Below are 24,752 nucleotides of genomic sequence, written 5' to 3'. Positions count from 1 at the left end.
GCAGAGGAGAGAGAATAAACAGCGGCAAAGGCGACTCTGTGGGTGAAATATTTCAACAATCCCCGACTTTCACGGGCTGCAGCCGCTGTTTGATGTGGCTTTGCATTGACTGCATCTCCTGCTGAAAAATTGTGAATTAACAGGTCCTGTGGCTGCGGGAGCGAGCCGGGGGTGACCCAGTGGTGAGGGGTCCCCCACACCTGAGCACACGTTTTGTTCTGCACGGGTGTGAGTGATGGATGTGGCGCAGAAGAGGAACAGGCGAGCTCTGCCAGGCCCCCTGGGTTTACAGCTGTGGGGACGTGGATTTGAATGCATTGCTGCCTTTGGGATTTATATGGAGCAATTGTCCCATTAGTCTCAGTGGGTGAAATCCTGATCTCGGTGGCCTGAGTATCAAAAACGCTGGGACTTCAAGAAGCTCATTTTTTACTCCAAAGGACTAATGCAACTCACTTGTATTTTTTATTAATTCTGCTGGGTCTGTTTTATTTAACCATCACTAAAAGCCTCTCTCCCTTCATTAACAGGGCAATTCATTATTTGTGAGGGTAGAGAACATCCCTTTTTCACCCTAAGAGTGCAGAGGTTTGAAAATGCAATTATGCAGGGGAGTCTTGGCATTAGTTCCTTGGTTGTGTGAGTGGTTAGTTACTCAGAAGTAACTGCACAGGTAAGCACTTGTTCCTGCTACTTAATTTTCCATGGATTTATTTCTCCAAGCTCCTCCCTTTGTTTATGGTGGCATCTGGGAACAAAATACCAACTCAAAAGGTACAAAAAAAGGAAAACCTTGAAGCAAAGCCAGGGAAAATACGCTGTGCATGCCTCCTGGTTTATAAGTTTTCTGGTTTTTCAAATAAATAAAGAATTTTTCTTTGTAAATAAATAAATAAATAAACAAACAAATAAAAATCAGTGTTTAATTTCTCATTGCTGGAGAAGGGGTAACCCCCACCACCGATTATGCAGAGCATTAGAACCATCCATCCTGCCGTGATAAAATAAACACAAACTACAAAACTGAGCTGGATTTTATGCTGTTGAGTATTTTAAAGCTTGGGGAGGGCGGTTTGCTGTGAAAATGTGCGTTTTCAGTAAACACTTGGTTTTCTATAAATCCAGCTTTATTTTGTCCTCCGGGTACCCAGCGTCAGGGAGGGTCCCAGCGGGGCTGGGAAGGGGAGGGCGATGTTTGGGTTTTTCCAGCCGCTCCCTCGCGGTGCCTGCCAGGTTTCTCCCGGCCGTGGGAGCCCGGCGGAGGCGATGGGAATTCCTGATATTCCTCTGCCCTCTGTAGGAGAAGCGCCCGCATGAGCCGTGCGGCGGGATGGATGCGGCCGCACGCCGGCCCCGTCCTCCCAGCACCGCCACCTCCTGCTCCTTTCCATGGCGTTTAAAGGCACCTCGGGGGCAGGGAGGACAAGAAGGGGATGAGCATCAGCTCGCTCGGGTTCGCAGGGGGCTGCTGGAGCCCTCGCGGGTGAAACCCCAGCGCTGGATGTGGAAAGCCCAAATCTGGAGCTCATCATTGTGGGGTCTGAAGCTCAGAGCTTCACCAGCAGCTGGAATTGCAGAGGCTGAGTGGGGGCCCTGCTCCCTGGAACAAAATCCATGACAGCCTCTCCAATTCCAGGCAATTCCTGGCGTTTTGGGGCCACCTCAGGAGCACAGAGAGGGGCCGGGAGAGGCTGGCAGAGGGCAAGCCCAGAAAACCTGTCCCTGCTAATGCCCTCTGCAGGGATGTCTGCATCGCCTGGCTGCTGCTCCTCGGCCACAGTGCGAGCCCAGCAGCCAAAATTCCCGAATTCCCCGTGGCTGCTGTCACTCGGGTGTCACTCAGGTGTAACCCGGGTGTAACTCAGGTGTAACTCGGGTGTAAGGATCTATCTGTGAGCGAGGCCTGGCCTGAGAACGCAGCTCCGGGACCTCGCTGCTGTGAGAGGGGCTCCAGCAGAGGCCACAGAATATCTAACACAGGACAGGAGGAGAATTAATTCAGTTCTGCACAGCTGGAGAGGCAGAGAAACTTTGACGTTGATTTAAAGCAATAGTTGTCATATTGTGTATTATTAATGGCACTTTGCTGCCGGTTTGGGATCCGGTACCGTGAGCCCCAGTTCCCACAGCCCTGCTGCCCACAAGGGCTGCGAATCCCCCGGTAATGGTGGGGGGCTCGGGGGGCTCCGGCTGGATCCCGGTGTGACCGTAGGATCGTTCCCGGTTGGATCCCGGGCTCATTCCCGGTAGGATCTCGGGTTTATTCCCGGTAGGATCTCCCGTTTATTCCCGTTTGGATCTCCCGTTTATTCCCGGTTGGATCCCGGCGAGCCCGGGCGCCCCCCAGGCCCCGCGCACCGCCCCGGCCCCGCCCCGTCCCCTCACGCAGGCCCCGCCCCCAGCCCAGCCCCGCTCTCCCCCAAGATGGCGGCGCCCTTGGCGCTGCAGCTGCAGGAGCTGTTGGATCCCCGGCCCGCCCCGCGGGACCCCGAGGATGATGCGGAGGAAGGTGCGGGAGTACCGGGGCAGGGGGGTTGGTACCGCGGCCGGCGGGGGCGGGAGGGGCCGGCGGGAGCGGCCCGGGCGCTGCCGGAGCGGCCGCACGTGGCGCGGGGCGGCGTGGGGGGGTCGGGTTCCCGCCGTGCCCCCGGCCCGGGGTGGCCTCGGGGGTCGGGGCTGTCCGGGTCTGGGGTTCCCTCCGCCATGGGGTTCATCGAGCCGCCTGTGGGGTCGGGGATGTGTCCGGGATCGGGGTTCTCTCGGGGGCTGGGGCCGCCCCCGGCTCGGGGCTGTGTTAGGCCCGGCCTGGTTCTTTGCTGCAGTCTGTGTGAGAGCAGCGGCGTCTTGTAAGAAACGTTTTCATAACTGAGGAGGTTACCGTGGTCAGCAGAGGCGTTTTCCCATTTTAGTAACCATAATTTTGTTCCAGACTTCGCAGAATTCCAGGCTGGTTTGGGTTTGGGGCCTCAGAGCCCCCCCAGTGCCACCCCTGCCATGGCAGGAACACCTCCCAGTGTCCCAGGCTGCTCCAAACCCGTCCAGCCTGGCCTGGGGCACTGCCAGGGGCAGCCACAGCTGCTCTGGGGACGGCTGCATCCCGTGCTGGTGCCAAGACTGAGCATTCCAGGAGGTGGCTGGAAGGATCTGCCCCTCCTGCCCTCCTTGTTGCCCAACATTTGCCATCCTCTGCTGCCTGGAGTGGCTGTACTTTGTTGCTTTGGTTATGAGCAGATTTTTTTGCCCCCTCTGCCTCTCACAAACACTCCAAGCCAAGCATTCACATTTCCAAACACACATTAGGAGCGCTCAGGGGTTTGAGTCTCTCCCTGCCCACAGAGCTGACCCTGTAATTTGGCACAGGGTGCCTTGCCCATGAGTGGAAGCAGGGAGACAGGAGGGTGGGATGTGTTCTCTGGGCTGAGCTGCTCTGCTCCGTGTCCTGCAGGAGATGGGGGTGAAGGAGGGCAACAACCACAGTGAAATGATTTCCTCTGTTGAGCTTTTCTGAAACGTTTATGTGTTTATGTGGTTTGCATGTATAGCAAGAGGCCAGAGTGCATCTGAATTGGAGTCTTCCTCTTTTAACCTGCAAGCATGAAGTGAGTGAAGGCATTGCAGAGTCATGAAGGGCTCAGAGACCCTCCTGCATCCTTGGGAGGGCATGGATGGGCTCAGTTCATGTTCTGCTTCATGCAGGAGCCTTTCTCCCTTGCAGGAAATGATTTGTGTGCCTTTCCTGCCCTTTTCCCAGTTGCTGCTCCCCTGTGCAGTGCAGGGGGGAAGCTCTTTGGTTGGTTCAGAGCATGAGGAGCTTGCCAGGGCTCCTTCCAGGCTGGAATTCAGCTCAGTTTCAGACACCCCTTCCCTTTTCTCCCCCCTCACAGCTACAGTTGCTAAAGTGATTGACAGATTTGAGGATGAGGGCACGGATGACGTTTTGCCTGTTGGCAATATCAGGAAAAGAGCTTCAGCCTCTCTCCTGGAAGCTGATCAGAGGTACAGTGGGAAAGCCACGTCTCGGAAAGCTCTGCAGGAGGAGCTCTGGGGAGATGCTCTGTCTGAAGAAGGATCTGGTAAGAAATCTCATTTTTTTCCCCCCTTTTTGCTGGCAGAGCATGATGTCAGCTCGTGACTGAGCATGGCAAAGCTCAGGGCCCTGTCACAGGGCAAGGAACAGCCCCAGTTAAGCTGGATATCAAATAGCCAGACCTGAGCTGATGCTGGTGAACTTTTCTGCCAAGTAAATAACTTTTTTCTCTCATTTATCAGCTGGAGAAGCACTGGATGACTGGTACAGTGGCAGTGAAGGCTCAGAAGAGGAGGACAGTGCTGGCACTAAGGGCAGGGAGAGGCCCAGCAGTGCTGGCAGTGAGCAGGAGGAGGACCTGGAGGATGATGAGGAGGCCAAGGCACCCAAGTTCAGCTCCCAGAATATCACAGACTTTGAGAAGTTTACGGAGGGCATGGATGATGCAGGGAGCAGTGGAGGGGAGGATGAAGATGAGGATGAGGATGAAGATGATGCTGACATGGAAGAAGAAGAAAACGAGGAGGAGGAGGAGGAGGAATTTGGGAGTGAGAACCACGATGATGAGAAAGAAGCCAAAGACAGTGAAGATGATGGGGGAGTGCTGACCTTCTCCAGAGGACAGGAGTCTGCAGAAGTGGAGAAGGGCAAAGCTGTGAGGAACCAGCTAGGTTTGTGCATGTTTGTGTGTGCTGGCAGTGTGAAAGCAGCCTCAGCCCCTCAGCATGGTGCCTGCTGCAGCAGCCCCCTGTGTGTGCAGATGTTCTGCCAGATGTTCTGGTGCCACTGCTGCTGGAGCAGCTCCTGATGGGAAGTGTATTTATCCATTAGCTGAACCAGTGCTGAATGTCCTCATGGGACCATTGGGTTTGGGTTTGGGAGCTCCCTGCACTGCTCCTGCTGTGATCATTTGTTTCTTTCCAAAGTGTAACTCCCAAAATGCCATTTCTTCCTGTCTGAGCTGCTAAACTGTCAAACCTTTGAAGCAGTAAAGCAGAGGGGTGGTTTGGTCTGTGGCTCACAGAGTTGCAGTTGGGATTTGCTTTGGCCAGAGGCTTGTGGCACCCATTTTGTGCTCCAGTGCCTGCCAGGGCTGCCCTGAGCAGGAGGAATGCAGCCAGAGGAGAGGGCCTGAGCTGCCAGGTCCTTCACAGGAACAAGTGCTTTGTCTTGCTCACTGATTCTTTTATTTCCTTTCTGTTTGAAGCCCTGTGGGACCAGCTGATGGAAGGGAGGATCAAGATGCAGAAGGTGCTCCTGACAGCCAACAGGCTGCCCCAGCCAGACACCTACCCCAGGTTCAGGAAGGAGGGGGGACAGGACTTTGACCACGCTGTGGAGAACTGTAAGAGCCTTTTCATCTTTCTCCTTTGCTCAGACCCTTACAAACAACTGCTCATTGCTGTTCAGTGCAGGGCTGGGTGCCTTGTCCAGGGACACCTTGTGCCAGTTTTGTGCTGGGCCAGTGGATGCAGAGGTTTGCCCAGAGCAGGAGCAGTGCAGCCCAAAGGAGGGGCTGTGCAGATGAGTTCCAGCATGGAGCTGCCTCAGCTGTTCATTCCTGAGTCACAGCTAATGGCACTGATGAGATCTGTGCTGGATCCTCCACTATGAAATCGTAACATGCAGGCTGCAGTGGCTGCTTCACTGTGGTGTGGGTCTGTTCCATTTTTATTTTTGGCCCCCTTTTTCCTGGCTTTGAGGTGAATGCCTGGGGAGGGAGATGTCTGGGTGATCAGACATGGAACCTTGGCCCTGCAGCAAGTTTTGGCTGAGCTCCTCTCTGCAGGGCAGTCAGCTTACCTGCAGTTACAGGTGAGCTGCTTTCTGCTTCAAAGTTGGCTCTGCTGCTTGAAATGAAGTGATTAAGGACAAAAAGGCAAACTCCCAGCAAGGCTGTGCTGACCTTTCAGTGGAACACACGTTATTAATGTCCTTAATGAGATGCATTACAAGCTGCCCCAGCTCCATGTTTCATTACAGGTCTAAGATGCAATATCATTAAAGACCTTTAACAGAAACAATGGTTGACATTTTGGTATTTCCCATAAGCAAAATACAGCCAGGAGCATGGAGTGTAATGTCCCCAGTGCTGCAGAGGCTGAGCCTCAGTTGTGCAGAGCTCTGAGGGAGCCTGCACTGCCAAGAGGTGCTGGATGGTCCCTCCTGGCCTTCTCCCCATCACCTGGGCAGGGATGTTGTTCCTCTGATGCCCCTCCTAGCCTGGGTGTGTGCTCTGTGGCTCATCTGTGAGGACAGAACACAGAGCTGGAGTGACAGGGGCAGTGTTAGCAGGGGAAACCTCGGGCTGACAGATGGGAAATGCTGGATTTAGGAACATTCCAGCACTGCTGCTGCACTTCAGCCTTGGGCAGGACTGGGGATCATCATGGCCTGGATGATGCTGTCCTTTCAGGGCAGCCTCAGCACTTCTGTCCCAATCCACAGAATAAACCTGGCATGTTTTCATCATCCTCACTGAGCAGGAGGGAATGATTGGGTGCTCCAGGTGCACCAAAGACTGGGTGCCAAAATCCCAGACTCTGGGTGAGCCTGCAGGATGCTGAAGTCAGGAGGCTCCCAGTGCTCTCAGTGCTCCTGCACAAGAGTGTTTCCAGTAATTTTCCCCAAATCTTTCCATTTCTCATGAAATTTCTGTGCTGTGCTCAGAGGAAGATTGAATCTTTTGAATTGGAAAATGGTCCTTTGTGTGTTTGCCTCTTGGGTATCTCCTACTCAGGACAGCCCTGTTGTGGTGCTGGAATTCCCTAAGGGCTGGAGTGTAATTGTGTTAAAGAGTAGACAGCAATTCTCCATCCATTTGCAGTTTTAAAGCCAAACCTGGGTGAAAATGGCAAGGTCATGCTCATTTTCCAGATTTTGAGACCGGAGGTTACAATACCTAAAATGTTTAATTTATTATTTTTGTAATCTTTTATGATTTTTTTTTCCTTTGAATGTTACAACATGCTTTGGACAACCTTAGATTCCTGAGATCTCAGGTTCTGGTAGATGATTTACTGCAAAATTGCTTATAAATTGAAGTAGAAAATGTTTTGCAGACCTGGCAGCTTTCAGGCTTCACACCCATTTGTCACCCAGCATTTCCCTTTGTGTATAGAACAAGAATTAATTAGGCTGCACTGCAGGAAAAGTTTATGGCCACAATTTATATAGGATGAATTTCTGTTTAAAGAGACAGCATTGCTTTGTTTGTGCTGTCTTACTTTTTATTTCCCTTTTTTAAAATCTTTAATTATATTCCAGTTTTTTTTTTTTCTGTCACCCTTTTTACATACAAATGGGAGACCAAAGTGTGGGCATGGAGCTCATGTTTATTCCTGTTTTGCACCCAGGTCTGGGTGGTTTTTAGTGCTGAGATCAGAGTGGCTGAGCTCTGAAAGCAGCACAAATGTCCAGTATTTAATGTCCTGCCCACAGAAACCCTCCCAGCTCACAATTCCAAGGTGCTGGGCTGTTCCTCCAGGACAGATTTGTATTCCCCTGCTCTGCATCTTCCAGTCTGGTCCAGGCCTTGAGATGTTGCCTCTGTTTGGGGTCTTGCACGTTCAATTAATGTTTTTCATAATCAATGCGAGTCAGAATTTGCAATCTGCTCCTGATTTGCACATTAAAGAGACCCATTAATTAAAAATTCCAATCCCTGGCATGTTCCCGCAGGATCCCTGCATTATTTACATAGAAAAGGAGTGCAAGGTGCAAGTTTCTGTGCTGGGGCTGTGCACAGATTGCAGGCCTGCCACTCATATTTCACTGTGCTGCCAGCTTGGGAGGGGAGCTCCTCAAATTGTCCACAAAAATCCCCTCAAGGGCAAGGGAGAGCCAAAGCAGAGGTGGAATAAACATTGGTGGAGTCACATCCAGTGTCAGGAATTCAACAGTTCCGGTGTTTGGGGCTTGTTGTGTTAAATCTTGATAGGGTGACAGAAAAACCCACAAATAATTGAGGGACAAGGAGGTAACAAGGGCTTTGAGGAATTAAATCTCTCCATCCTCAAAGGCCCTGAGCTTCTCAGTACAGGCCTGGAGCTTTTCCTTTGTAATTCTGGTTAAAAATACTAAACTGGGAACACTTCAGTGACTAATGCCTCATGCTTTTCAAAAAGAGCTGGGAATTGCAGCTTTTAGATAGCAGATTGTGTTATTTTCACTTTATAGTTGGTGAGATGAGTTAAGAGTGTTCAGAAGCCAAGGTGAGGAAGTTCTTAGCCAGAAACTGATGGAAGTTGCAGGATTTTAAAGGGACAAGTGGCTGTGCTTTCCTTTTGCAAGAGTTCAGGAGGTCCCTGAAATGCAAACTGCTCACTGCATTTTTGTGGGGTTTGGGGGTTTTTTTGGCTTTGTCTCCATCTGTCAGTGGATTGAGAGAAAAAACCAGAATCCCACATTTCTATTCCTCAGCAGAAGCTGCAGATAATTTCAAGAAAGGGAGGAAATAGTGGGTTTGGTAAAAGCACGTATGCAAGGTGTGTGTGGATGGATTTGCTCAGTGCAGGTACCAGCAGCAAATATTAACTTATTTACACTTTGGGGAGCTGTGGTGAAGTTTCACCAACATTTGTGATCAGTAATAAAATAAACCTGAATAAAGTGAATCAGATTTAAAAAACAACAACAACAACAAAAAAAAACAAAACAAACAAAAAAAACCCACAAACCACAAAAACCCAAACAAACAAACAAAAAAGCAAACCCAAACAAAAAACCCCAAAAACCCAACAAACAAAAAAAACCAACGCACAGTGCTTTGTTGCCTTCTGGGAAATGAAGTTGTTGGATTTTTGTTCCTAAAACTTTGAGGGACCCACCCAGAAATGGCTGTTTCCCCTCAGAAATGGCTGTTTCTGGGGTGGAAATTTGTGGTGAGTGGGAAAGAGCTGTGCTCCCATCTGGAATAATTCCTGAGCTGGGCCCTGGCACAGCAGGTTGGGTTCCTGTCCCATGACAGATTCTGTGGCTTGGGACCAAGCAGCACATTTAGACCTCTCTCTCTGAGTGCTTCACCCTGGGTATCTTCATTTTCTTCTGTGTTGAGTCTGCAATATTTTGACATTTAGGAGAGAGGGAAGGATTCTGTTTAGTCTCAATTAGTGTATGAGTATGTTCTCAGTGTCTTTTTAATGAGGATTTTTGTTGGGCTCCCTTAATCCCAGTCTTTAAAATAATATCTTTACATCCTCCACAGCATCCAGGTAAGCCGTGTTGAAGCCACTGATTAAGCAGGGACTAATTTTGGATCAAGTCCAGTCTGCTGTAGGTGCCAGAGAAGCTGTTCCACGTCCTGGGAGGGAGGATGTGCTGGCAAGGCCTCCCCTCTCCCCTCACCTGGGCACACCTGGGTGGGAGCAGCTCTGGGATGAAATGGGATTTACTGACACAGCCTTGGGATTTTGAAGGGAAGCCTGGCAGGACTCAGCAGCCCAGAGCTCCCTGGTAATTCTGCTCTCACCTCCATTCCTGGGTGGCTTTTAGAGCTCCAGTGTATCCACACCTCCATCTGGAGATGTTAATGCATTAATGCAGAGCAGGGTGAGTGTCACAGGAGGGGGAGGAACTGAGGCACAGGCAGATTACACAGTTTCCAGAGGCATAGAGCACTTACAGGATTAATTGGTGCTAGGCAAGATCATGGACTTAAATATATTCTTGCTTTGAAGATTTTACTGGGAGCCCTCACAAATGTGTGACAGCAGAACTGGGTTTCAAGCCTGAGTGTAAATTATTGTGATCAGATCTAGCCCACTTAAAACTGGTAGTTCATTTTAATTGAATTGTGTTAGTCTGGACACTTTATGAATACAAAAAGCATCAGCCCTGTCAGTCCCTGCAGGACTGGATGGGATTGAAATGGATGTGGGTGCAGGTGTCCCCAAGTTCCAGCTCTCCTCTCTGATCTCATGGAGAATCTGTTCCACTCTTTTTGGGACTGAGCCAAAGCCTGTTGACATTAATGAATACTCTCAGCTGAAGAAATGAAGGAATCAGATCCTTTTCTCCGAATTTTGAGGAATATGCCACGGAGAGCTTTTGGTGGGGAGTGGGCTCAGTGAGGATGAGCAGCTCCTGGGCCAGGCTGGGTGTGCTGTGAGAGGGAAGAGCCACGGGTGGAGAGGGCTCAGCTTTGGAGCTCTGCAGTTGTTCTGTCAGTGTTGAGCTGGGTCATGAAGTCTCTGTTTTGGGCACGTGCAGAATTTGGGCTGTGAGAGGTACCAGGAAGGTGTTTTGTGGTTTGTCATTACTGTCAGTGATTTGTTCAGGAATTCTGTGGGAGAGGTAGTGGAGAAGTGCAGGACATTTATTTAACATGCAGTTTTGGGCTGTTTGCAGAGAAAAAACTCTTGTCCTCCCTCAGAGAGTGCCAAGGCTTTTAGCTTGTGGTATTCAGTATTTTTGAGCAGAATTGGTTTCTCCTTCTCATGGATGGGTATGGGAAAATGATTTCACAGGTGATCTCCACAGCCATGTGTGTTGTTCTTTGGTGATGTCTGAGGTTTATTTGAAATCTGCCTTAAATTTTGGTGCAGGAAATGCTGGGACAGTCCCTGGTTGGTGACCTGATCCAGCTGAACCCCAGCCCGTGGGATTACACCACACTCAGCTTTGCCTACACCTGAGTTTCTCAAGATTAGTAGCTAATTAAACTGAATTTAGCTACATATTTGTGCATGTTAGTCTGTGTACTGCACAAACAAGATGCAGGGAAACAAAGGCTTTGAAAGTGTCCAGACAAGCGTGTGCAAATGTCAGCTAACTGGGATTAATTGGCAATTGGGTACCTTGAGATGGGAACTCAGAGCTTGTCATGATAAATATAATTAATGCCTGGTATTATGTGGGGAGGTCAGTGTGGATGGGCTAATGTTCCCTTCTGGCCTTAATATCCAGATAGAGATATGAAATCTCACATTTCCTCTTCCTTTCTCCTCCTTGCCCATGTACTTGGGGCCTCCAGGCTGGCAGAGGCAGGAATGTGTGCTGTCAGCTTCTTTGCATTTCCAGTAATGGAAAGCATCAGTTTTTATAAATCTCATTTTTGCCAGCCCCATCCCCTTCCTGGTTTGGGCTGATATCAAAAGATGATGGTTGAGGTGAATCAGCAGAGCATGAACTTCATGGAAGTGTTTCTCTTTCTCTCCTGCTCAGCTGTCTCCCTCCCCCAGTCCCCTCTAATAAACCCCTGAATACCCAGCCTTTATTCTCTTGTTGAATCCAGTTATTTTCTTTACTTTTAGCAAACTCATCTGTGTCTGATCCCGTTGTCCTCCCTGTCAGATGCAGTAATATTGGAGTGAAAGGGCTAAATTGAGGCTGTTCTGGGACTCTTTGGGAGTCAGCTGAAGCTCTGCTGTGGAAGGGGGGTGCAGCCCTGGCTCCTTTGTGCCCAGGGAATACAATTTTCCCCTCTGCAAAGGCTCTTGCATCATTTGCATTCCAATGGAACCAGCAAACTGGGCTTGGGTGTGGAGCTGCCAGCAGCAAAGTCGGCCCTTTTCCTCCTGTCATTTGGTAAAACTCCCCAGACCCCCTGTTTTGGGAAGCATGAAAGGAGTGTTGCTCCCATTTGGACAGATTGCCCAGTGCTTTGTGCTGAAGTGTGTGTGAGAAATGGGAATGTAACCATACCACCTGTAAAAAATCCCCTTTAGCCTAACATGGAGTCTGAGCTGGCTCTTGGAGCTCCTGCACCCACCAGAATTCTTTCTTTAATTTCTGTGCCACGTTGCTTTGGACCCCAGGGTGCTCAGGGGTGCCAGGCTGGAGGTTCCTTCCACCCTGGCCATTACCTGAGGCTCCTGTCCACAGCCCCATGTCTGAGATGTGCCACCTGGAGGAATTCCCCCTCCTTTTCCTGGCTGGGAACGTGCTCCTGCTGCTGGGAATACAGAGCCAGCTCCAAAAGTAATACTGACAGCCTTCAGAATTATGATACACTGGAGCTGCGGCGTAATTCTTTGTTGAAGAAGTTAGAGGCCTAAAATGTTAAGGCTTATTGTTATTCCGAGTTGATAATCTCTGCCTTGCTTTAATAATTTTTCCTCATGCCTGGATAGCCTGCGAGTTGCACAATAATCACTCACACAGCTTTGTAATCAATGCCCAAAGTAATAGGATTCCGCTGGCCAACGGCAATTAATAAATTTGTGTCTTTTTTAAAACACTAGCAAGTCGGGCCTGAAATACGACTGACTGGCTTTCCTCATTTGCATATTTATTGCAGTGGAAAAATTCTTGCCGAATGATTGATGTTGAGCCTGCCTCTTGAATTCCAAACAGCACATTATTATGAAATGAAAAATGCCGGCCATACAGTTGATTAAAGTTGAAGACAGTGGAATCGGTGTTTTTTAAGATTGTGGGAGAATTAAAGGCATATTTTAATAGATGTTGACAAGAAGTGAACTAACAAAAGCAAAGCAAAGGATTTGCTTGAAAAGATTTAATCAAACGTGTTTGGTGGGGGATTAATTGCTGGGGATGACGAGTGCAAGTGGCTGCTGCTGGCTGTGAGTGGGGAGCATTGTTCCAGGGCCAGCTCATCGAGGGCCATTTTGACCTGGAGTTTAACTCCTGTCCCACAGCCCTTGAAGGGAGGGAAGGCTCCCCCTCTCCCTGGAGTGCTGGGATAAACCTGTGTGCCAGGTGGAGGCACTTCTCATTGTGTGCAGAGCAGAGGCTGGGTTCCTCTCCTCCTTTTGGTTGGGGTGGGGGTCATGGGGGCTCCCTGGGGACTGTCCATGGAGGCAGGGAGCACTCCCAGCCCAGCTTTTGCTCTGCATCCCCTCATCCCAATGCCAGCATTGCTCCAGCTTTCCTGTGTGGGTGCTTCCCCAGCCTTGGAGGGGCAGGGAGAATGGAAGGCATTGCATGGCTGTGATATCCCTGTGATGCCAGAGCCCCAGATTGAATTGAGAGGGAAAAGTCCTCAATTTCCAGTGCTGGCACAGCTCTGCAGTGGGGCTGTGTGCTGGGTAGGTGGTGGTTCCTGCTGGAACATCCTGGGAAGGGTTTTCCCAAGGATTCAGTGTCCCTGCATGCTCCTGCTGCTCCATGCAGCTGCTTGGGAGGGTGAAATGAGAGCCCATCTTGAGAGGTCATGGAAGGGAGTGCAGGGCTTTTCCTGAGTGGGAAGCTGTGGGAATGCTGGGCTTGGAGCATGGATAGCAAGCACAGCAGCCCCTCCTCACAGGCATTGCATGGGTTCCATCCAGGGCAGCTCTGGGATCAGCCCCTGCAGCCAGGTCCCCCCACTCCAGTGTGTCCACAACCCCTGGCACTGACAGAACTGATTTGGTGTGCTGTGAAGGCAGCAGCAGGACAGCTTTCATCTCTGGTGCATCTCCTGGCACTTTGATCCATGGCAGTGCTATCCTTGAATGGAGCTGAGTACTCCAGGGCTGCTTCCAGCCTGTGTGGGGGCCTGGATGAAAGGAGGAACATTGAGAGAAAGGCACACTGGGATTTACTGGTGCTGGCTTCCAGCGATCTGGGTGGGTTCATCTGCTGCCCAATGGGTCTGGAACAACTTTTCCCTCCTGGACACAAAGTGAAGGGGCTCCTGTGGGCTTCTGAAAGTGCCTCTCCCAGGGTAGTGTCTCACCACTGGCACTCTGAGCCCCATAGGAGCTGGAGGGTACCTTCCAGCCAGGTTTGTTGTGTGCCAGTTTCAGACAAGGAGCAGCATTCCAAAAATCCTGCTGGGGCTGGGAGGGTCAGTCAGTGCCCAGCCTCCTTTCTAAATGACCCCGTTTGCATCCATGGAACAGTTTGGGTTTGGGCTGCCTCCATTCACAAGTGGGGCCAGACTCTGCCCCAGAGCAGGCAGTGCAAAGGGACTTGAGAGGGAAGAGGAGATGGAGAGGAGGCTGGGAAGAAAACAGCCCCTTCTGGAATGAAATGTGAGATGGACAGGGCAGAGCAGGGTGACACTTGCCTTCTGAAGCTGAGTTTACAGCACACTCAGGCAGCAGTAGAAGTGAGAATGCCATCCAATAATGCTATTAAATACCCAAGAACTGAGAGCAGGGAAATTACCCAGCTCTAAGAGGCTGTGATGAAGCCACTGCCTGGAATAATTAGCCCTCCCACCTGGTTAGACACACGGTCATTGTCTTCCCTGCCCTCTCCAGCCCCTTCACTCCAAGCAGAATTGCTCCCCATGCCCACTTGTGCTGGGCTCTGTGTCTGTGGCCTGGGGCAGCCTGAGCCTGTCTTTATTTCCTTGCCTGCTCACCACGGCCCTGCTGTAGCCCAGAAGGGCTGGAGTGCTACTCCACTTGTAATTGCCAGGATCAAAGCTGCCTGGGGTGCATTAGCACTGCTGCTGGAGGAGAGGCAGCAGGGAGAAAATAAACAGTTTGGGAAGCTCTGGGGACATCGGGCTGTGTTGCAGGCAATGGGAAGGATTTTGCTGGTGTAAGCTGTGCACTCAGGCTGGGGTGGGGGCACTTGGCTCCTGCAAGTGATGCTTTAGCTGCAGACACCTACAACAAATGCATTTTTAAGGGCTTTTGTCTGTTTGTCTGGTGGAATTGTTTTGATGCTCACACACGTCTGATTTACAAGTGCAGCAAACCTAATCCGTTAATAGGTTTATATGGAGCACTGTAATGAACCATGGGCTCAGGGAGGGCCAGTCCCACAGCTGATCTGCAACAGAAATCTTAAAGCATCTTCTCCTTGACACTGCTGTTCCTGAGGTCAGGCCATCATTTATCTGAAGGTGGTGACAGCTGAGCAATATCACAGTGGGAGCACGCAGGAGATTGAGACCTCTGAGTGTCTGGGCTGATTTCTGCCTCTGTCTGCCTGAGGACGATTTGCTGTTCGCTCTGCCCATGATCCCTGGGTCCCCCACTGAAAAGCAGAGCTAAAGAAAACAATGGAGTGGGGAAAAGTTCTCCCTGTTCTTTCTGTGCCACGTACAGAGGGAGGCTGGGGAGTTAACAGAGCAGCCCCACTGGCTCTGTGGCAGAGGAGGCACCAGGGGCAGCTCTGGGGAAGGTCCCAGCTCCTGCTCTCCACACAAACCCACGTGCTCTGCCAGCCACAGTGAGGTCAGTGTCGGTTTTGGGTGGGGTGTGCCAGGTGTTTCTGCTGGCAGAGCTGACCCTGTGGTGGATGTGCAGAGGGACAGTTTGTGAGGGCCTGGGTAGACACTTGTTTTCTACCAGAGTTCTGCAGGCAGGCTTGTTGGTTGCCACAGAAGAACTGTTTTTGAAGGGCAGTGTGCAGTTAACCTGTCCCACAGTCAGCTGGAGCTGTGTGCCCTTGGAGAACCCACAGCCTTTGGAACAGGCACTGCATGGACACAGGAGAGCTGTCAGCTGCAAAAACCTTTACACAGCATCACATCTCCCTTCAGGATTTGTGTGTGTGGGGTGCAGCTGCACATCCCAGTAAAAATCACATTCACACCATGTACTGATCAATTTACACGCCTCCACCCCATCTTTTCTTCCCTTTCTCTCTTCCTGAAGATCTCTGGGCGTGCAGTTCTGCTTTTCTGATCAGAGTCCTCTCATTAAACTCACCGGGTCATGGTTTAAAGTTCCCCCATAGATCAGATCTCATCACTTGTGTCTCTTGCTCTGCAGGTTGTAAAGCCCTGGAGGCCTTGCTGAAAGTGCTGGTGGAGCTTCAGGATGAGCTGCTTTATCAGTACCCAGGCACGAGGCATCTGGTGGATGGAAAGCAAGCAAAAACTGAGAGGTAAATGCAAAAAGACATAAGAACTTCCTGAACCCTTTGTTCTCCAGCAGACAGGACAGTGCCCAGCCCTCCTGAGCACCCTCACCCTGCTGCTCTCTCAGGTGCTGCTGGGTCTGGGTGACAGACACTCTGTTATGTGCATTCCTCATGGGAAATCTGGTTTGGAATGTTTCTGATTATGGAGCAGGGGCTAAATGGGGTTTTTAACAAAAATATCAGTGTGGAGGGGCCAGCAAGGATCCCACACTGCCTTAGGGAGGGACAGGGTGTTTATCCTGAGTGCTTTTGTTCCAGTGAGGATGAAATCCTGAGCAGCAGCGATGAGGAGCCAGTGGAGAAGGCTCAGGAGAAGAGGAGGAGGCTCCCCAAGAGGAAGCTGAAGTTTGAGGAGTACCCTGAGTTCATAGCCAAGCGCTACAGGGACTTCAGGAGCTACAGGAACAGCACCCTGCAGAAGTGGCACGACAAGACCAAGCTGGCAACTGGCAAAATGGGCAAGGCAAGGCCTGGTTTGTGTGTGCTGACATGGTTCCCATGGAGCAGGGATCTGGGGAACAAGTTCATACTGAAAAAGGGGAAATTTGGGTGGGATACATGGGATAAATTCTTCCCTATGAGTGAGGGGAGGCCCTGGCACAAGGTGCTCAGAGCAGCTGTGCCTGCCCCATGCCTGGAAGTGTCCAAGGCCAGCTTGGATGGGGCTGGGAGCAACCTGGGACAGTGGAAGATGTCTCTTGGTAGTTTCTGTGTCTTCTCAACCAGACATCCCCTCACAGCCAATAATCTCCAGGAAAATGTCACTCTTTTGCTGCAGGAGCAGTTTTTGGTTCCTCCCAGAAGCAGGGCCCTCTCCTCCTCCAAGATGTGTAGGCTTTAATACAATGGATAGTCATTTCACCCAGAGATCCAGGCTGTGCTCACATCTCTGAGTTGGCATTAATCACAGAGAAGTTAATCTGAACCAGAACAGCAAAGGCATTTTATTAAGCCAGGCATCAACTCGCCTCAGGTTGGGAAGGGTGAGCGAGGGAGAAACAAATAAAAAACGCTCACAGAAATCCCAGAGAAGACAGGGAGAGCCTGGGGGTGCCTGGAGGAGAGGCTGTGTGTGTTTCCTGACAGTGCTTGGTGCCCTGCAGGGTTTCGGAGCCTTGGAGCGCTCGGTGCTGGCGCAGATCGAGCACGTGCTGCTGGACAGGGAGCGCCTGCTGCGGCGCACGCAGACCCGCCGCTCCCTGTACACCGTGCTGGGCAGGCAGGAGCCCCAGCCTGCCCCAGCCCCTCAGCCTGGCCCTGGCAGCTCGGTAAGGAGGGGTTCTCTTCATTGATTCACCCTGGGAAACTCTGCACAGCTGGTGTTCCTCTCACTCATCCTGGGGAACTCGGCGGCGCGACGCGGTTGTGCTTGCTGGGGAGGTGGGTGCAGGAGGGTGACTTCTCTCTGCCATGGAAAATGGTCTCCCTTGGCAGCTGACACTGGGGTAGCAACCTGAACATTTCCAAGCTTTGCTGGATTTCTCCAAAACTAAAGCTGTCACCAAGGAGGACCGAGCATGCCCTCAGAGCCCCTTAGAGCCACCTCTGAGCCAGAGGTGATAACCTCTGATACCCAGACCCCAGGGAAATGATTTCACCCAGGGGAAATTATTTCTTTTTCCCACAGAAAATGGTCTCCCTTTGCAGCCACACATGCAAATAATAGAGTGCCAAGCCAGAAATTTGCAAACTTTGCTGGATTTCTGAGTGTGGATTCCTGCAGTGTAATGGTTAAGGAAAAACATATAAATTCTAGTTTTGTGATGTTTGCATTATCTCCTGTCCCTGTTCCTGATGGAGAAAACGAGGTTTTCCTTGAGCTGGGATTGTGCCCCTCCTGTGCTGCTCACTAAATCTGATTTTTGAGGTAGCAGCAGCAAAACTTGGTTTTCACTCTGCAGTTTAGAGTCTTTAACCCAGAAAGTCCCCTTTGAAATCATACTGCATATAACCTACAGAATATGTTAGTAGTAAGCCCTTTATTAATTTAGTATTTAAGAATGAATAAATACTCAATTGTGAGAGATCAGGTAGAATTACTGGACTTGCAAGATGTATTTTTACCATTACATTAAAAATATCTGTAGTATTTTGCCAGAAAGACTTTGCACAGTCCTATTTATTTCCCAGTAAAGGCATCATAAATCTATTCTGGCATTGGCAGCGTTTCTGCCTTGCCTTTAAATGTATTCCTGCTCCTTAAAAGCTGGTTATGTTGGGAATTTTTCCCCTTTCCTTCATATCATCAAGTGTGTTTACAAGCTGCTGCAGGTGATGTCTCTGGAGCCAGGGACAGAAATGTGCACATATGAGCTCTCAGTGTTTCCTTGATGCTTGCAGGAAGTCCTCCCTCCCTCCGACTCCAACAGGCACCTGAAGGACATTGATGAGGAGATATTTGATGATGATGACTTTTATCACCAGGTAGGTGATGCTAAATGTGTGTTGCAGTTATGGCTCCAGTTGGGTTTTAATACTCACAGGGAAAATGCAGTTGGTTCTCCATATTTCTCTTTACCTGTAAAACTCTGTTTTAACACCCAGAATCTCTGCAAGTCCCTCAGGGCTCTCTGCTCTCAGTTTTTGCTCTGGGGCTGTGTGAGTTTGAAGTTGCCCTGTGGGTGTAAGCTTGCTGCTGGTGCTTGAGTGTGTCAGGAGCTGTGCCTGTTGAACAGCACAGGGGAAAAAGCTCTGAATTCTCTCTGTGCTCTGTGGGCAGAGCCCCCTTAGGAAAAACAGTCCCAGAGCATCCTCAGGAGCACTGAAAGTCGTTCTTGTCTCAGCCTAAATCATCTCATTCACCTGCTGAATGCAAGAGCTCCTGGGCTGCTCCAGCACTTCCCTTGGAACTGGGCCAGCTTGGATCCAGGCCAGTTATTCCTTTATTTGCAAAATTCTTAGAAGCAAGTAATCTGCACCCAGTGCAGGGAAACACTGTGTTTGTAGTTCATTTAATGAAGACAGTGCCAGCTTTGTGAAAACTGGAATTGTCACATAATGAGGAATATGTCACTGCAAGCCCTTCCCCAGTGTGTGGAAGCCTCTGCCTGCTTTGATGATCCACACAGAGCCTGACCTTCAGGACTAAAAAAAATATCATTTTATCACTGGAAAGACAGATATTTTTTTATTTGAGTAATTATTAGAGTGGCCAGTCAAGTGCTAGGGGAGTAGGAGAGAGCTGTTGCTATGTGAGGGTGCCAGTGGTGATGGGACAGGACAGGAATCCCTGTCCTGTTGGCAGCAGGGATTGAAGATAAATCTTAATAAAGATAAATCTGTTGAGATAATGCTGAGGTGGAATTTGGGGTCCAAGTGGCCCAGCAGCCCAGCTTTGGGGGCAAACTGGAAACCCTAAGAACACAGAAGAAGTGAAATTGGTGTAACAGAGTCATGGAGTGGAGAAACAGCTGAGGCTGCCAGTCCAAGGACCTGTGCAGAGAAGGTGGTTCTTGGCCATGAAATGTTATTTTTTCAAAAAGAAAGCAGCAATGGATGAGTGTCCCCATCTTTCCCTCTAATAACTGTAACTGTGCTAAATGGTGATTTCAGAAATATGAGCAGGCCCAGCTTAGCTTCTCCCCTCCCTGGTTAATTGGGGTGCTGGGGTTAATCTAAATTAAAACTTAAACTAATAGAGGTCATTGAGGGAAGAGAGTCACCTGAGTAAAACAAATGGGTCTGCCAGGCACAACTGTATCTTGGCCATTTCCCAAGAGGGAAGTGGCAGCAAATTGGAGCAGTTTGAGGCGCGGGCAGAGGTGAAGGATGGGTGGCAGGGGCTCAGCTCCAGATTGCCTTCCCTGCTGCTCCAGCTGCAGGGGCAGCAGCAGCCAGCAGCATCTGGCAGCCCAGGCAGGCTCGGGTGGCACTTTGGGAGCCCAGGGACAGGAACTGCAGTGCTGAGGCTGGAGCAGGCTTTAATCACCTGGCAGTCCTTGGCAGCAGCCCCGACAGCCTCTGCCGGCCTCGTCCATCACAGCCAGACATCTGCTGAGCAGCCAGGCAGCTGCACATCCATTTCCTCTCTTGCTGGGCTTTTCTGATGCCTCTCCCTCCTCCTCTCCTTCCCTTCCAGCCTTCCCCTCTCCTCCATGCCCAAAATGCCTCCCGTGCAGGGCCCAGTGTTTTTGGGGTGCCCTGGTTTGTGTTCTGTGCTCAGTGGGGTTTGGCAAAGGCTGGAGTCGCTTCAGGGATAAGGCTGAGGAAAATTGCTCTGTGTTTTCTGTCACCTCCCAATTAAATTGGATTCATAAAGTGCTTTCCTTTATTTGTCAGGGCGCTGAGCTGGAGCTGAGCATTGCATTGAGAGCAGGGAGAGCAGAGCACAATGGAGCTGACAGGGCCCTGAATGGCTCTGCTTTCCCTGGGTCAGAACTGAGCACTGCTTTGTGTGTGTGGGATTGCATGAGGGCTTGGAAATAAACCCTGGGAGGGAGCTGCTTCTGCAGCAGTGATCAGCAGCAAGCTCAGGGTGCTCACAACCTCTGACCCCTGTGCACAGCACTGATTGCAGCCTGCATTTCAGCACCTGCCTCTTCCTTCCTATTGAAATCTACATCCAGGCTTTCCTTGGGATCCTTTTCACTCTTCTAAATAACATTTTATAGTTATTCATTTGTTTTGATCACTGCTTAAGAGGTAAACATTCAGATAAAGAACAGCACTGGAAATCAGCTTCCTCTATGTGTCAGTGTGAAATTAGGCAAGTAAAAATGAACCAGATTTGATGAATGTGCACAAGTTAATGATAACAGAATAAGTAGTTACACTGTTTTATTATAGATTATAATAAAAAGCTCTTTAATTAATCTGTTTTTCTTCTGGAAAAACAATTTTCTTGTCCAGGTCTAATACTCACTAGAATTCAGCAGGTGGGTCTGGTGGAATTTTGTGATGATTCAGGATTTAACTCTCTTCTGCCTGTTCAGCCCATTTTGCCTTTTCTCCTGCTCCTCACTTGTTTTATAAGCAGTTGCAGTTTTTATTGTGGTGACCCATATTGGATGGTGGTGGAAGGCTGAGCTGAGTAATGCAGTGAAATATTTTATTTGGGTGGGAATAGTTAAAGTGGTTCAGAAGCTCCTCATTACTGGCAGCAGTGAGAGGCTGGAGGTTTCCTTTTCCTTTAAATCCTCCTTCATACGTGGTTTTTAGGGAAGAAAAAGGCTTTTTATTTTTAGGAGTCATATTTACGTAGAATTCATTACAGCCGATATTGCAGCATTAAGACTTAAAATTCCAGCCTGCTACCAGGGAGCTGCTGCTCTGACATGCTACAGTGGAGATTTTATTGTTAGCTTGAAATACTCCTCTGGTAAAGGAGAGAGTGGAAATTGGTTTATTTCCAACAGGAATTAGGTTAGTGTTCATATGCTAAGTGTTCCACTGGTAGCAGCTCTTCCCAGAACAAATGTTCATCACTTCTGGCAGCAGGTATGCCTAGGGAGAATTGGGAATATCCATAATAATCCCTTTTTGCCTCTGCTCTCTCTGGTCTGGGCGTTTTGTGCCAGCCCACAGCCACCAGTCCTGGAATCACCAAACCCTTCCAGGGGGGTTCTCATGCCCCCAGAGCTGGGATTTACCCCAGGATCAGCGCCCTTCACCCCCTGTGTGCCTCTCTGGGAAGCTTCTCTGAGGGGCTGATTTCCCCTGGTGTCCCCAGCAGCTCCCTGGGGGACACTGCTGTCCTCTCCCAGGAATTTGGTAGTGCCCTAAACAGGGAATTACCAATCCAGAGAACTATTAAAAGTCAATAATGGTGAGGAATAGAGAAGGCTGGCTTTGTGACAAGCTGGTTTACCTTAATTAAACCGGTGAGTGATTAATATGGACAGCTGATCTTGTGGCTTTAATTAGATGCATTTAGAGTTTTGTGTGAATAAGAGATGTCTCGAACCATCCCACAGGTTAATGGCAATACAATACTCTTATCACAGGCATGTATCTTTCAAATGGCTGGGTGGATGGTTAATAACACATTTTAAAGCTTGATTTGGAGCTTCTCTTAATGGGTTCTTTGAAAATAGGCAAATCTGTGCATTTACACAAACCTGAATTTGAATAAAATGGGCTTTAAAAAGAGGCGGCCCAATGATTTCCACTTGCATTTTATTAAATATAAAAACGAAGTTTTTAAAAAGCATTTCAGGGGGATTTAAAATAATATTTGAGCTGCAAACTTAAATTTTCTCTGGTATAAATCCAAATGTTGTTACAGGGCATCTGTGGATGCACTTCTTTTTAAATTTGATTTGCTCTGTAAGCTGTAAGACAAGTGAGCCTTTTGTCAGAGGCTGATTTCAGCTCTCCTTAGCTCTTTGTCTCAACTGGCAATTCTTAGGGGCCTGCAAATCAGAAAGGTCAGTGAGTGCAGGATTAGAAACACTGATAGATAGTGCATGAAAATGAGACCTAACCTCTAAAATGAAAATTGACCTCTAAAATGAGGAATGAGCCCCGGAACAACACCCTGATGGCATTTCCAAGTCCTGATTGTGCCCAGTGGGCTGGGTGTGCATCTCTGCCTGGCACTGAGGGGAGCTCCTCTGGGGGATTCTGTAGGGAGCCCCTCAGTGGTGCAGGATCTTGGCTTTGGTGCCAGGACAGCTTTGGCTTCTGCAGCAGGAGCTCTGCTGGCACACAGCAGCACTGCCTGCCAAGGGCAGCTCAGCTGGCACTGGCACTGCCCTCTGCTCCCATGGCCTGTCCTGCTGCCCCAGCTTGGGCAGGAGCAGCTGGCACTGGGAGCTGGGCTTGGGATGCACCTGGGCTTGGGATGGAGCTGGGCTTGGGATGGAGCTGGGCTGCCCTGTGTGTCCTGGGACACTGAGCTGAGCTTGGGATGGAGCTGGGCTTGGGATGGAGCTGGGCTTCCCTGGGACACTGAGCTGAGCTTGGGATGGAGCTGGGCTTCCCTGCACTGCCCTGGGGCACTGAGCTGGGCTTGGGATGGAGCTGGGCTTCCCTGGGACACTGAGCTGGGCTTGGGATGGAGCTGGGCTTCCCTGGGACACTGAGCTGAGCTGCCAGTTCAGGGCAGAGGTGAAGGAGAGAAAGCAAAGCAGGATCTCTTTCAAATCAAAGCCTTTTGATGCTGGAATTGCCTAACTCTGTCTTCACACATCAGGGCTTAAGGCTGATGGTGATTTACTCACACTTCCTAGTTAATAATTAGACATTGGGAGACACCATATATCACTCCTAATGGAATATATGGGGTCTGATGAGAGTTTTCTGTTTTGACTAATAAATTTGAAGCAGAATCGCCAGGCTTAATGAAATATTACCATTTGGGAAGTGCTTTAAGTCTTGTGCTGGGAAAACAGTGTTGCTTTATTCAGTAAATGAATTTATCATTCACTCTGTATCCCAAGCTCTGGCTGGCTCTGGAGCACAGGCTGCATGCAGGACTCTGAACCAGAAAGCAGAAAACTAATCAAATCCTTAAAGACCAAAGGCAGCCAGGCAGGCCTGGCCTGACTTTTTCAGTGGTAGCCTCTGGCTACATCCACTTTTATTTTAGTAACCATTGTTAGCATGATTTATAACCTCAGCTCGGAGACTTTTGCTATTTAGATGTAACAAGATGCTTCACAGCTTTTATTTCCATTTCCTAATTTCCCTCTTGCTCCTGCTTTTTTTTTTTTTTTTTTTTTTTTGACTTCTCCCTCATCTTTGCCTCACTCTGCTCTCCCAGGCAGTGCCCCCACTGCCACAGCTGGGATGCCCTGAGGAACATTTGGAGCACTGCAAGGCCTTGTCAGCCCCAAGGTCCACAGAGCTGGTTCAGGGTTAGGAACCAGCCCCAGAAATGCATCTTGGAGCTGTGGAATGGTTTGGGTTGGAGGGAACCTTAAAGCTCATCTTGTTCCACCCCATCACAGGGGCACCTTCCACTGTCCCAGGGGGCTCCCAGCCCTGTCCAGCCTGGCCTTGGGCACTGCCAGGGATCCAGGGGCAGCCCCAGCTGCTCTGGGCACCCTGTGCCAGGGCCTGCCCACCCTGCCAGCCAGGAATTCCTTCCCAATATCCCATCCAGCCCTGCCCTCTGGCACTGTCCCAGCTGTTTCTCACAGCTGGGGCAGTCCTTGCTGCTCCAGGATTTCTGTGCCAGCAGGAGGGGCCCAGCCCTGCAGGAATGTCCTGCTGCTGGTCCCCCAGGGTGGCTGTGTGTGACATCTGCCCTGGGTCAGGGACCAGAGCACACAGCACCCACCCCTCCCTGCTGGAGCACGAGGAAACCACTCTCAGCTCTCTGCACCACTTGTGGCTGCTGCTGCCAGCCTCCCTCCCACCTTGCTTTTGACAGAATATTGACTGGAAAGCAAGATCCCATTTCTGCTTAGCCTTAAGGGCAGCTGTTTGCAGAGTGGCAGTGCTACACAGGTTTACTGTGTCGTGTGTCTGTGTAACACTGGATTTGGATCTTGTATTTAGCTGCCAGAAGTGACTGTGATGAAGTGGCAGAGATAAACTGATAGATTGGGTGCCAGAAAGATGTTGGGAATCAATCAGATAAACAGGGCAGAGAAGTTGCTTGCTGTTTTCTAGTGATAATAAACCAGTGGCCTGGCTCCTGGAATTTTTAAATGTAATTGCTGTGGTAATAATCTCCAAAAATAAGCAAGTAGAAAAAAAAAAGTAGTGGCAGGTTTTTAATTATGTTTGAATCAGTCTTTTTGTGGTAATGTGGTGCATGCCTCGAAGGAGAGGAAAGCACAGGGTGGAGGAAAAGCATCCTGCATCCTTTCTTGCCAGGAATTGCCTGGATTCTGGTTCCAGGTGGGCCAGGTTCAGGTGTTTCTGAGCTGTGCCTTCACTGGTAGGTGTCCATAAAGCAGTTTGTTCCCCTCAGTTTTGGAGGGTTTATTTCTGTTCCTGGTGTTGATGCCTTGGCCAGTACCCAAGGCACAGCAGGCACGGTTTGCAGTGAGTGGTGATAAACACACAGCAC

At 49.9% G+C, this 24,752-nt stretch overlaps 1 protein-coding gene across 3 annotated transcripts in view; it reads left to right on the top strand.

Annotated features, from left to right (window-relative positions):
* The first annotated feature begins 2,399 nt into the window (after window positions 1-2,399).
* The window catches only part of AATF (apoptosis antagonizing transcription factor), a 39,389-nt gene continuing 17,036 nt past the window's right edge, over window positions 2,400-24,752 (top strand). For all 3 annotated transcript variants that reach the window (XR_011682416.1, XM_071448020.1, XM_071448019.1), the window contains exons 1-8: window positions 2,400-2,509; window positions 3,885-4,073; window positions 4,270-4,698; window positions 5,235-5,372; window positions 15,643-15,757; window positions 16,052-16,256; window positions 16,897-17,061; window positions 18,134-18,217. Coding sequence is in view for 2 of the 3 variants with exons in the window: in XM_071448020.1 (XP_071304121.1) it covers window positions 2,425-2,509; window positions 3,885-4,073; window positions 4,270-4,698; window positions 5,235-5,372; window positions 15,643-15,757; window positions 16,052-16,256; window positions 16,897-17,061; window positions 18,134-18,217 (1,410 nt within the window). In the remaining variant the exon portion in view is untranslated. The remainder of the gene's footprint in view (window positions 2,510-3,884; window positions 4,074-4,269; window positions 4,699-5,234; window positions 5,373-15,642; window positions 15,758-16,051; window positions 16,257-16,896; window positions 17,062-18,133; window positions 18,218-24,752) is intronic.

The sequence above is a fragment of the Agelaius tricolor genome, unplaced genomic scaffold, assembly GCF_023055355.1.
Source record: "Agelaius tricolor isolate 1412-34295 unplaced genomic scaffold, bAgeTri1.0.p SCAF_25, whole genome shotgun sequence".
Taxonomy (NCBI): domain Eukaryota; kingdom Metazoa; phylum Chordata; class Aves; order Passeriformes; family Icteridae; genus Agelaius; species Agelaius tricolor.
Note: the sequence above shows the minus strand (reverse complement) of the source record. Positions and strands in the feature narration are given on the sequence as shown.